Source organism: Lichenostomus cassidix, chromosome 2 (assembly GCF_008360975.1).
Source record: "Lichenostomus cassidix isolate B80296 chromosome 2, HeHo_3.0, whole genome shotgun sequence".
NCBI lineage: Eukaryota > Metazoa > Chordata > Aves > Passeriformes > Meliphagidae > Lichenostomus > Lichenostomus cassidix.
The window spans coordinates 144,045,503-144,058,139 of record NC_139482.1 but is presented as its reverse complement, the minus strand read 5'-3'; the positions used below and the strand labels follow the sequence as shown (position 1 = coordinate 144,058,139).

General features: G+C 41.6%; 1 protein-coding gene across 1 annotated transcript in view; it reads right to left on the bottom strand.

The window, feature by feature from the left end:
• The window catches only part of TG (thyroglobulin), a 148,188-nt gene that overhangs the window by 121,698 nt on the left and 13,853 nt on the right, over positions 1–12,637 (bottom strand). The window contains exons 9-16 of the mRNA XM_085049856.1: positions 10,665–11,729; positions 8,491–9,078; positions 7,082–7,324; positions 6,596–6,733; positions 5,882–5,959; positions 5,329–5,441; positions 4,342–4,453; positions 3,484–3,684 (exon numbers count right to left, since the gene is read on the bottom strand). Of these exons, the coding sequence (XP_084905982.1) occupies positions 3,484–3,684; positions 4,342–4,453; positions 5,329–5,441; positions 5,882–5,959; positions 6,596–6,733; positions 7,082–7,324; positions 8,491–9,078; positions 10,665–11,729 (2,538 nt within the window). The remainder of the gene's footprint in view (positions 1–3,483; positions 3,685–4,341; positions 4,454–5,328; positions 5,442–5,881; positions 5,960–6,595; positions 6,734–7,081; positions 7,325–8,490; positions 9,079–10,664; positions 11,730–12,637) is intronic.

Genomic DNA, 12,637 nt, shown 5'->3' with positions numbered 1-12,637 from the left:
ACGTGCGTGGTTTCTAGGAACAGAGACATCTTGAACAGTCATGAATAAATTTAAGCAGGAAATGAGAAGGAGATTTCTAACCAACAGCAGAACAAATCTTTACAAAAGATATCTAGTGGAAACAGGCAGGGACAGATAAACCTCATCTCCATTCCCTTTAGACTGAAGTTTGGAAGGTTTGAGATCAGGAGCTCATGACTGTGGTGTCAACAGCACCAGGGTGTTTCTAGTGACCAGCAGGTCAGTATACACATTATATACAAATATGTATAAACAGTAGGTATACAGCTTTGGAATTGGAGCAGTTTTCTCTATCAACTCACTCTGTATGAGCACAGTCATTCCAACCCTGCTAACCCACTGTAATAGGCTATTATAACAGGCTAATTACAATGATAATCAATTTCGACTAATCAGCACAAACCAACTGCTTCACTCAATATTAGCCAAATCCCAACTTAATTACTAAATATATACAGTGATAATTAAAAACCTATGAGTTCCAGAGCTACAAAACATAGGAAGAAAAAACAACTTTCTCACTTATAAATAAATATAAAGAAAAAGATGTTATATGTGTCATACAAATCGCTTGCTTGGTGTATATATAGATCATTTTCCAAATTGCAATGCTCAGATCAGTCCTAAACTTCCTGATCACTGGAGAGAGGCAAACACTGATTATGGTTCAGGGCTAAGCACCCTCCCTTCTCCACTTTTGATGGAGATACGAAGATTATTTCCATAACTAAGCAGCCACTTTAGTTAAAGTATTTAAAACCTTGCATTAAACTTTGAGTTAAAGCATTAATATATTGCAGGGTGAATGTGGGATCCAGTGTGTTCAGTACATCTTTGTTTTCCAACTCTGAGCATTTTAATGCCAATGAAAAAAGGTTTTCATATCTGCTTCACAGAAATGCCAAATGCATATTTTTGTCCAAGTCTCCTTTATAGAAACTTTTTTGCAATAACTCTGCAAATGGGGCCACTACATTCCTTCTCTTCACTCATTGACTCTGTAGCCAGACTCTTTCTCAGTAAGGGTGGAAACCTGGCATCCTTGCCTAACAAACTTCTAATAAATCTCCCAGGGTTTTAGGAACAAAAGATATCTCTGTAAAAGAGACAGTAATACTTATCCAGGCTGTTAAATTACATTAATATATCTCTATACAGAGCACATAAAAATCAGTCTCTGGTTTCTTATTTGCTCTAACATATTTCTATATCCAGCAAGTCATATCCAGTCTCAGCTGAATGCTGCTAAACTCTCTTACTGCCTGTTCCAATGAGATTTGGTGTGTGAACCAGGGAAACAACCAGCCATCAATACAGAAGTGATTGATGGTTTCCTGGTGTGGTTCAGAGGTTCCAGTTCACCATCAGCAGTTCATTTATCCCTCTAGAGATGCCACTTCATTTACTACTGCTGTCAATCCTGCCCCATTTTGTCATTGTCCTGTTTTTTGGTCCTGTAGGAGTGAATCAGAATCCAGCTGAATACTGACACTTCTTTCATAGGTGTTTCCAAAGATTTCCACAGGGAAATTAACATCTCCAGGACCTTCTCTGGAAACCTTTCTCTCCTCTGTCTCTACTCAGAGTTATGGGAAGTGGGCATGAGGAGGGGAGATGTGTGTGAGGCCTGCTAGGGTACTTGGCATCATTTCTCCTATGCATGTCAGCTAGAAGGAGTTGGATTCTACCTCTGATGGAAATAATTATACCAATGAAAACCTCCTGCCATGCACTGGGCACTCTGAATTATTACTTTCTGTTTACAGCTGTCTGTGCTGATGCTGGAGGAGAAATTTGTCATATTTTCCCACCACAACAGCTTCTTTTGCTCATAGACAGGATCTCCAAGGTAGCAGTATAGTACTCTTTTTTCCTGAACAATTATTAGTAGGTCCCAGGACTAGAGGTATAAGGCTGGATGGACTGAGGAGAAAAGTAACTTTTGATTATTTTTACACAATAACTAACTTATTTATCATGAAAAGTTCCATTGCTATTTCAAAATCCAGGGCAACCATTAAAGATTATTTCAATCTCTATGCAGAAATAACAAATAGCTTTCAGTAAAGCCAGGTTTCCACTATACTTTCAAAGCAGTTCTAGGTCAGTATTTTAAAAAAGAAAGGTCATTAATCACTATTAGTCACTATTTTCTCTAGGAAAAGAACAGGATGGCAGCAGCACTTTACTTGTGCTCAGCTCTGCTTCTCTGAAGAGCTAAAAACCTGCCTTGGAGTTCATCTCCTCAAGAGCTCAGTTGGCATCTCCACACAACACCATAAGCATGGGGTAGATACAACCATGGGGTCTCCTTCTGGCTTCTCACAAAACCCCACCCTCAGAATTCTCTATTGATACAAGAGAGTCAAAAGAGAATTATTTCCAAGTTGGCTGAGCAGTTATCTAGCTGATAAAAACCTTGCAGGCAAATGGGTTGACATGATCAGGTATTTTATAATAGAATTGTAGAATCACTAAGTCTGGAAAAGACCTGTAGGATTATTGAGTCCACCTATTGACCCAGCACTGTCAGCTCCACCACTAAACTGTGTCCCCAGGTGTCACATCTGCTATTTGGTTGGTGAGCATAAGCATGTGTTGCTCTTTATATGGCAGAATCACAAAAGGAAACGGAAGCAAATTATGTGGTCATGTTTCCCTAAATTTTTTTCAACCCTTCTTCCCCCTCAAAAACCCCAAAACAAACAAAACCAATCAAAAAAACACCAACAAAAGAACTATGAAAGCAGCAGTGTCCTGCAGACACCAGTTGAAGGTTTTCTTTTTACATTGCTACTTTCTACATTAATCATTACATTTTGGAGCATAGCCTTGTAGAAAGTTTAACTAATTTTGCTTCACTTCAGTGATGGGAAAATGCATAAAGGCCATAGCAAATTAAATTTATCCAAAAGTCTCCCATTTGGATATCTCACTGGAAACCATGAGTGAATTCCAGTGCTTCACAGCTCTGGTCATGCAGGAAATACTCTGTGAATATGCAATGTTTTGGCACAACCTTTTCACAATTCTGGTCACAGGCCAAGAGCCGGAATGGCAGAAGCATACATTTTTCAAATTTTATTTTAGTCAGCTGAATGGTTTTTAACCCCAGAGCCAGCTCAGACTGGAGCAGGTTCAAGTTTGCAGCAAGCTGTTCAGATTGGCTTTATAGCTGGGTTTTATAGCTCAACTGGTTTGATTCAACCAATTTTATTAATAAATAAAAGTCAAGGATCCATTCCCTTCTCCCTTTTGCCTGACAAAACTGAAGAAAACTTGACATCATGCCCAGGCAGGTCTGAAATCCACTACAACACAAAGATAAGCATGTTGCTTGAGCAAAAGTCTCTAAAGGTCTGAAGAAATAAGATTAATTTCAGCCAGTGAGTGGAAAAATGTAGGATCTGGGTTAAATTCCAGACCTGGACTTGCTCACAAGTGCCTGAGGCAGGAACTCACTTGCACATTGTGGTCTTCCTCCCCTTACTCGTGTCCCTGGCACCTCTTCTCCATTGCCAAAGACACACCAGCAGCTCTCCTGGTCCTGGCTGCACTGCACAGGTGAGAAACTCCCTCCATCCCCTTCACACTGGGGAATGTAGCCTCTGGAAGCTTCTTGTGAGACAGCTTTGGACTTCAGCAGGTTACAGAGACTGGGACCTTCAAAGAGAGAAATTCATTGCAAGATACAGAATTGAAGACAACAAATTGACCTAAAGAATTTACCAGCAGTGTTTCCAGACTGTTTTGTTGGTAGGAAGAAAGAAGAATGACCACAAACCCATAAATAATTTGAATCATTATAGAAATGGGAAATTCTACTAGAAAACAACCACATTTTTTCTAAAGATTAAAGTGCAAGTGATACTGTTTTAGAAAAATGGTTGAAAAAATTCTATTTCTTTTTCATTTGTATCTATTTTTTGAAAAAAATATGATGGTGTATCATTTAGATCCTGATATTTAAAAGAAAAAAAAATCAAGTTAATGTTTTTAGTAAAAAATTTTGATCAAGTTAATTTTAAATGTAATTATATGATCATTTATGTTTTAAAATAGTTTAAAATTGGTGGCAAGAAACCAAAGATTAAAAAATGCATAGAAGCCTGTTCATCAGTTTGTCTAGACTGGTTTATTTCTAGTGTGATGAAAGTAAAGGGTGACTATTTTCAGATACCCTTTAAATGCTTGTATGTACCATATCACTGAGGAATTAAACTGAGAGCCTTCCATGTTTCCCAGGCAGCATTCTGAGAAGGAAAGTGCATATGCTGCAAAGCATGAGGCATCACAGGCAGGGGGCAAAGCATTACTCACATTCAGGATTGCCATCCAAGTCTTTGCTGCCACGCTGGAATATTTCTCCTGACACAGGATCCACACACCAAATATCTGTGTCAGATCTCTGCAGCACAGTGTATTCTCCTGTCTACAAAGAATCAAGGACATTTGCACAGCAATGTATTTTAATACAGACACACCAAAATCCATACCCCAAAGAGTGGTTTAAGTGCTTTATTATATTTACATTCATCCATTAATACAACATGTTGAAAAGAAACACAAAATACAGTCTACCTACTTTAATAGACAGGCTAGTCCCTGAGGCAATCAAGAATTATTTAGGTTGGAAAAGAACTCCAAGATCATTGAGACCAACAATTAAGCAGGATGTAAACTAAAAGCCCATTGAGATGAAGTTCTGATAAAATCCTAATTTGAAATGTGTTCAAACAATATGTAGATGTGTTGCTTAAAGACATGATTTAGTGGTGGACTCAGCAATGCTGGGGTGATAGTTGGACTTGATTTTTGCAGTCTTTTCCAACCTAAATGATTATGTGATTCTGTATGATAATGATTCTATTACATGAAATGTCTATGCCTTGCCTCTTAATCCTGCTCACTCCCAGATTTTGAGAGCATCACAGACCCTGGTGTTTGGGATATCTGCACCCAGCTCTCTCTCACACCATCATCCTCTCACAGCCCAGGAAGCAAGAGCCCCTAAATGTCAGCCAGTTAAGATGTGCCTTTGAGCACAGCTCTGCAAGAGCACCAGGCAGAGCCAGCCTGTGGGAGGGAAGTGTGGGCAGGCACAGAGCTTCCTATTCCCAGCTTTCATCTCAAAACTATTTAAAATCTGCCTTCTGCAGGGCAATGTCTGCTGTTAGCTTTATCTTACCCTTTTCTTTCAGGTTAATAGAAATGCACAAGGGGTGCTTAAGGAGCATGGACTAAAAGTGTACATGATTTTGGCATGGTGTAAGGAAAACTGTTCCTTCCTTAGTCATGTTAAATCACCTCAAGGCAGTTGGGGATGAACAGATCAGCTGTAGAGGAGTCCAGCTTTGTGCTGCTCTGTCTCCAGCTGGAAATTAAGGCATTGGTTCGAGATCGCTGACATGAGGTCTGACCTGTCAGAGGGAAAACATTTTTAAAATAACATCAAGTTTCAGACCTAAGCAAGAGAAAGGGTTACATCACCAGCTCCCTCACACATCTGCATTAGGTTCTGCTACAGTCTCAGGCAGGGAATTCCTGGTTGGTGTTTGATATCCACAGAATGGTTGAGGTTGGAAGTGACTTCTGGACACATCTAGTTGGACAACTGGTCCAATCCTCCTGCTAAGGCAGAGCCAACCCCAGCAGAAGAGCCACTCTCAAATCATACAAGCCAAAATCACACACAATGAAATTAAATAAATTAGCAAAATAAGAACAAAATACCCTTTTCTTCTCTTGCAATAGTTAGAAGCAAGCCTTACTTCATGCATATCATACTAGAATTTTCAACAAATATTAAAATTTGCAAGAACAAGTGAAGACAAATATTTAGGAAGAAAAAACAACTGACATTTTGGAAGTTCTGCTGAGCGTGAGACCAAGGAATCCATGACATAACGTCCTCTCTCATCCACACACCAGCAATGACCTGGCCAGGGAAGAAAAGCAGCTTTATTTTAGATGTTGTACTGCAGTGTGCTTTGTTGCATACTGGGAAGATTCTCACCCTCAGCAGCACTACAGAAAGGGATCAGTAATTCTAAATCACAGTTAACTCTATTATCCGGGGTAAGCAGATCACATCTGTGAGCAGTGGTGAAAATAGAAATGTAGCAGTTCTGAAGAGAATCCTCCATTGCAGCTCTATCACCTACTCCCAGAAATCTGGCATCACCCACAGACTTGCTCAGGGTGCACTCCATCTCCTCATCCTGGTCATGAGTGAAGGCATAAAGCAATACCAGCCCCTGGACCAACCCCCAAGGAACACAACTGACAGCAAGCAACTGAATATCTACTGATTTTTGAGCCCAAATGGGCTGCCACTTGAATTCAGTCAATTTATACATGTTGTAGTCAACACCACCTTCCTCCACTCTGACTACTACTGGTTTTCTTTCTTTTAATTAGAATTATTCTTAAGGTTTTTTGGGTTTTGTTTTGTTTTCTAATTTTGGGGGTTTTTTTGTTTGGTTGGTTGGTTGGTTGATTTGTTTTGGTTTTTTGTTTGTTTGGGTTTTTTTTTTTTTAGACAGCCCAGAGTGCCTTGCTAGGAATTGCTCACCTGTGCTCTCATAGCACTGAGTTGGCTCCCAGTTTCCCTGCCCATCACACTGAGGGATGTAAGGGAGAAATCCCAGCTGTGCTGCTTCCCCAGCAGAACGTTTTGAAGTAAAATGACTCTGCCAGTAGAAGTGCAGGACTGTGAAGGAGAAGTAAAAAAAAACTGTTAGTGGCCAATAAAGGATATATCAAATGGACATATTTGAAAAAACCTGAATGTTTCCTGTACTTCAGAAGACAAATTAACAAATGTTTTAAGTACACAAAGGCTGGTAAGTGCCCAGATTTTTCATTTGCTTTTTGTCATACATATGAGACAACTGAAATCAGTTCTTGAAGTGGCAGATTAATGACCTTGATTAATTAATACACCTGCTGAGTTGCACCTGCTTTTCAGCAAAGTTTCAGCAAATTTGACATCAAGTGCTCTTGCACAGATCCTGGGCATGACTCCATTCAATGCAGCTCTCCTCTCCCTTCCACCCACCTGACCATGCAGCCAGCTGGAGAGCAGAGTCACTGCCTGAGAGCAGCTTTTGGGACATCTCTGCCTCCACCCCATAGGGCCCAGCAGGGCGCAGGAGGTCACTGTCTGTCAGCTGCACCCCCTTTGCCAGCAAGAAGCTCTCTGCAAAGGCAAACTGGGAACCATTCGAGGCCAGGATGAGCTGCTCTGCCCCCTCCAGAAATTTCATAGCTTCCTGCTTCACACCTTCACATATACCAGGACCTGTATAAAAAAATATGTATATGAAGATTATATTAACAACTTCCATCTAAATCCAGTAAAGATTTGCATGGGAAAACTAACTGGTCTTTTAATTAGCATCATCTGTCTGTCTCTGCACTCAGTTTTGAATTGCATAATGAAGCAAGCAAAGGAGACTTGTCAGTGCTTAGCTGTTTAACAGCAGGAGTCTGAGTACCAGGAGTCACACAAACCTTCTCCCTGTTCTGGGCCAAAGGCTTGATGATTTTAAATTAAGTCCTCATTAGTTACAAACAGAATTAATATGTCTCTACAGAACATTTGCTCAGCTGCTGCCGTTAAAAAATGTGGATAATCAGAAGTGAGAGTCAGAAAGGAAAATGAAGGACTGGCAGCTGACACCTGGCTTGTCCTCTCCATAAACCTACTGACTCAGAAAGGGAGTTCAACACACCAAACATCTCCATGAAAGCTGCTCCTCCAAAATAACTGTTAATCTGCTCCATCCCCTTTATTCCCCACTTGCCCACAGAACTGCAATCTCCATCAGTCTGCCATTCATTGTGCTGTTTCTTCTTGGCAGTTGGAAAAAATACTGTGTGACGAGAACAATTTCAGTGATGGCATTTATAATAGAGGTCATCTGCTGGAGTAACCCCAAAGAGAGCCCAGCACCTTTGTGGAGGTGTCTAGACAGAGCTCACTGCACTTCAGTTCTGGCTTCACTCTCCTTCCAGTGACTTCTAGGGGGTATCTGTTACTCTTGACCACACAATGAGAAACTGTAAAGAAAACTCCTCTTGCTTCATTTTAAGGCATTCTTGAAAGTCATTTACATTACAATGGAAGCCTGATTTTTCCATACAACTCTTCACACTTTCTAATATCCTTTACCATCTGACCAAGTATCTTCTGCAAAACCATTATATGTCTAAAGTCCAAATTATAAAATCTACACAAACTTGATTTGTAACTTTATTCCTCCTTATTCCCAAAGCTCAGGCACCCCTTATTTACCAGAAATTAGTTACCTCACTTCTGATGTACAATGACAATGGCAATGCTGATGATCTTCCTGACAATTTATTGTTTGCTACTTCACAGCAATTGAAAGGACTTCCCTCTTTCTTGGCAGAAAATAAAAGACCAGAAAGACTACTACTTACATGCCATAAATTGTTACTTACATGCTGGAACCTGGTTCACTCCTGCCTTGGTTCCTTCCAGCTCTCCTCCTTTGCTATCGACACACCAACATTCACGAAGTTCAAAGTTGCCTAATGGAGCACTGAAATCTGTATAGGGTCCTGGGTAATAGCTCAGCTGCTCAGTCAGGAGCTGCCAGAATGTATATGGATCCAGTAAAATGTTCCCAGATGCACTGGTCAGGTTTCCTTTCAGCACTTCAGGTGGGAGATCCGTGAAGGAGGAATACATGGCAAATGCAGGGAAGACATTCTGGTGTCCAGCCTCAAACAAAGCGTTAACAAAAGCTGAAAAGCCTCCAGAGGATGCCTCTTTATACCCTGCTATTGTGCTCAAGAGATCAGCAATGGGCAGGGGTTTGCCCTCATTGTTCTCTGCAATCCACCTCTCGTACCACTGGAAGGCTTGCTCCGGAGGGCCACTGCACTGCACCTGCCTCCAGCCACCCTCGGCATCACACTGAGGGAGGGAAACGCTGGACAGCTCAGCCACAGCACCTGGATCTGACAGCAGGAGCTTCACAGCCCTGAGGAACTCCTGACCAGCTGTGACTTGGCAAGCACTTGGGCCTGGGGGAAAGAAAAACATGCACATCTTCTAAATGCACTCAATACAACAACCCTACCCTCCAGTACAATGAACACCACTACTAAAACCTGGTCACTCATCCCAATAACAACAACATTCCTGGTGTATTACTAGGAGGGCTTAGCAATATTTAGGTCCCATGGTGAACCAGGGTAAGACTTTCAAAGGGATGTGAGCCCTCAAAGATGAATACAGATATGGTTTTTGAAAATATGTAAGTACACTAGGTGCCTGCAGTACTTACTGGGGGGATCAGGTGCTTGGTGCCACTAAATGCCTGCCTGAATCTGTTTACATCAACCAGGTATTTTCAGATACACTCAGTAATCTGGTTGTTAATTTTTTATTCAACCAATTGCTGCAAAAGCAACCATCTAAATAGTGGGAAAATACTGATTTTATTTCCCTTTGGACCAAATCAGAATTTTAAGATTGTGTCCTCTCTTCCTAGTCTCTACTGAACATTGCTGCTGAATATAAAAATACCATCCCTCAAAATACTGGAGTGAGTTTGTTTTGGAAGCCTTTTCTGCCATCTCCAGAGCCAATTTTCACTGCCTCCAAGCAGCTCTACAAACCCAGCCAACCATGGGACCTCATCTTTTTTTTGAGCACCAGAGAATTCTGAACCTTTTTATTCTGGATTGCACTACAGAGGGGTTGCTAAATGTACAACCCCTCTCAATTCAGATCACTACCATAAACTCCCCACTATTTCTGCAAACTACTATTCAAAGGAGCTCCCTCACTATGCATCACTCTCAACTGCTGGACAATCTGCTATTCCTCCCAAAATGAGAAGCAGTCTCTCCCCTTGGTCTGTTCTCCCTGTTGATGTGTCATTTTCAGTTCACAGAAACTTGAAAGACAAATATTCACAGCCTATGTGCTTCCTTCTTCCTTCATATTCCATAAAGAAAATGGCACGGAGAGGCAGTCCACAGTCTATCAAACTGATGTCAGAAGTCATTTGCAACTCACTTTTTTGGCCTGACTGTGTGACCCTTATGAGAAACCTACCAGCCACTGAATCCCTCTCCTATGTTTGGACCCCTGTGACATCCTTCCAAGCTGAGGATCTGTCCTTGAGCTAAATTCACTAAATCAAATTCACAGTTTGAGACACTGAAAATCTTTAGTTCTTAGGAAAAGTGACTGTGCCCACATGACTTGATCCTGGAAGTGGAAGGGCTTTTCCACTCAACAGGGGTCATATTCCATTCCACAGATGCTCCAGGTCTCCTGGAGGTCTCCTACACACTCCAGCTACACACTCAGGTAGAAAAATGCCAACAACATATTCATCAACAAGGCAAGACCTCAGGCTCCTCTGCTTTGAGTGTGCTCACCCTACACCCTGACCACCTTCAGGACTCAGGATATCAAGGTTGGCACACGCTGTACTTCCCACTATTCCTCTGCCACTGTAAAGTTGACTTGCTTTCCTGTTAGGAGACATTTGCATACATCATCCCTTTATTTACAGATGTAATCAGATATGAAGAAAGAACCATGGAATTCTAATACAAAAGAAAGCATCTTTATATTCCCACTCCCTAGGACTTACATTGCATCAGCTTTCCAGCTTCCCTCCTTATTCCTGGAATAGTCTTGCCATTCAAATCAACACAGAAGCAATTTGTCCCATAACACTGGAGTGGCAGAAAGTCTCCATCCTCAGTGCAAGAGGGAATAAAGAGATCTGATCCCGCAGGCAGGCTTTGCTTCAGTTTTTGCAGGTTCCTCCTTTGCTTCTCACAATCAGAGGGACACTTTGGGCGTTTGCCTTGACGTCTTGAACCTGGAACTTCCTTACCCAAAGTGTCCAAACACCAGCACTCTCCTGCATAGCACTGAACTTCCTCATACCTCCCCTCCTTGGTGCATGTTGGAACAAAAAGGTCCCTTGGCTGCTCACCACAGTCTCTGGATCCCAATGCTAGCTTCACCACTTCACCTAAATCTTCAGCAACACTTTTGGGGACAGAAATCACTTGCTGAAGAAAAGTAAAGAACTCTGGTAGTTCCAGGACAGAGGAAAGGAATTTCATCATATTCTGATTGTCCTTCAGAGTTACTGTGCGGCCAAAGCTGTCCACAAGAGGTTTACTCAAAATGGAGCTCCCCTTTGATACCTCCAGTGAAAATGCCTCAGCTGATTCCAGAGGGCCTTGGCTGTTCTCCCTCTCTGACACATCCTCCTGTGGGAAAAACTGGTCAATGCTGTATTTCCCACTAGTGCCAAGTATCCCTGTGAAGTTAAACTGGATCAAATTCTTCAAGAACCTTCCTCCAAAGAGGTTTTCTTGGAAACGCTGTGGATTGGCAGTAAATTGCAGAGCCACTTGAGCCAGTTCCCTCGATGGGAACATCCCTGTGATGGCTTCACTAAGGGTGGCTTCTAACCCAGGAGTCTGGCTGTAAAATTGGTTTTGTGCAAGTGGGGATGACAATCCAGAGTCCAGAAACATCTCCTTGAATGAGGGAGGGCAGGGCCTTGAAAAGCCATTGATTTTGTCTGACTGCTTATCTGGTGTGGAAAACAAACTGGACTGACTGAAGTACCCAGCAGGGCCATAAAGGAGCCTCGACAAGGCTTGTCGCCTCTCGGAGATGCATGATTGTTCTTCACCTACAGAAATTTCAAAAAAAAAAAAAAGCAAATTTTAGAACCTCCAGAACCTGTAATTCTGTTGCTCTCTTTCAAGCACCTGGGGCAGAAACAACATTTAAGTAAAGATTAACTTGCTTCTGCACTATGCATCAGGCACATTGATAAAGAAATCTGAAATGCTAGTGCATATGGTCTACAAATAAAATGCTCCTGTCAAGACACAAAATTAAAGGAAATATTCCTTCCCCGTAGCCAAGTTCTCTGCTCTGGTTTTTCATTGGTTCTGTTGCTTCCCAATATAAATCCTCACCCCTGTGCCTCTGGCTGAAAGAATGAAAATTGTCTTTTCCAAATATTTGAGCTCTGTAGTAGGATGCCTGCTGCTGATGAAAACCTCTGATTATGCAGGTGAAATGTGTGAACCTAAGAAGGAGAAATAGACTGCAGACGAATAGAAAGTTACTTTAAACAATGCCCACTAATGAGGAATTTATGGAGGTTTCCTAACAAGATCTTCAATTTCTTAGTGAGATGTTCATTGCAAGGGGTTTGCAAATAAATTGTTAAAATTAGAGTAATAGAATGCTAAGGACCAGATGGCATTCACAAATGAGCTCTAAGGGAAAAAATACAGAATTTCAACAGAAATAGTCACATTTTAGAGTATTGAGGGCACCAACAGTGGCCCTGGCCACCAATATCCTGGGCTAAGCTGTGTCACTGTGGGCTAAGGTGTAGCTGCATCCAGCTCCAACTGTACACTGAGATACAGGCAGAAATGGCTCCAAGTTAGGATGCAAAACATCTGTGAAGAAGGACTAAGCTTAGGGCTCAAAAGACAGCAAAAAAGGAAAGACTTGGGAAATATAAAGACACCAAGAATCAGACAGACAAGATGGTTATGGCACTGAATGCATCTCTGGAAT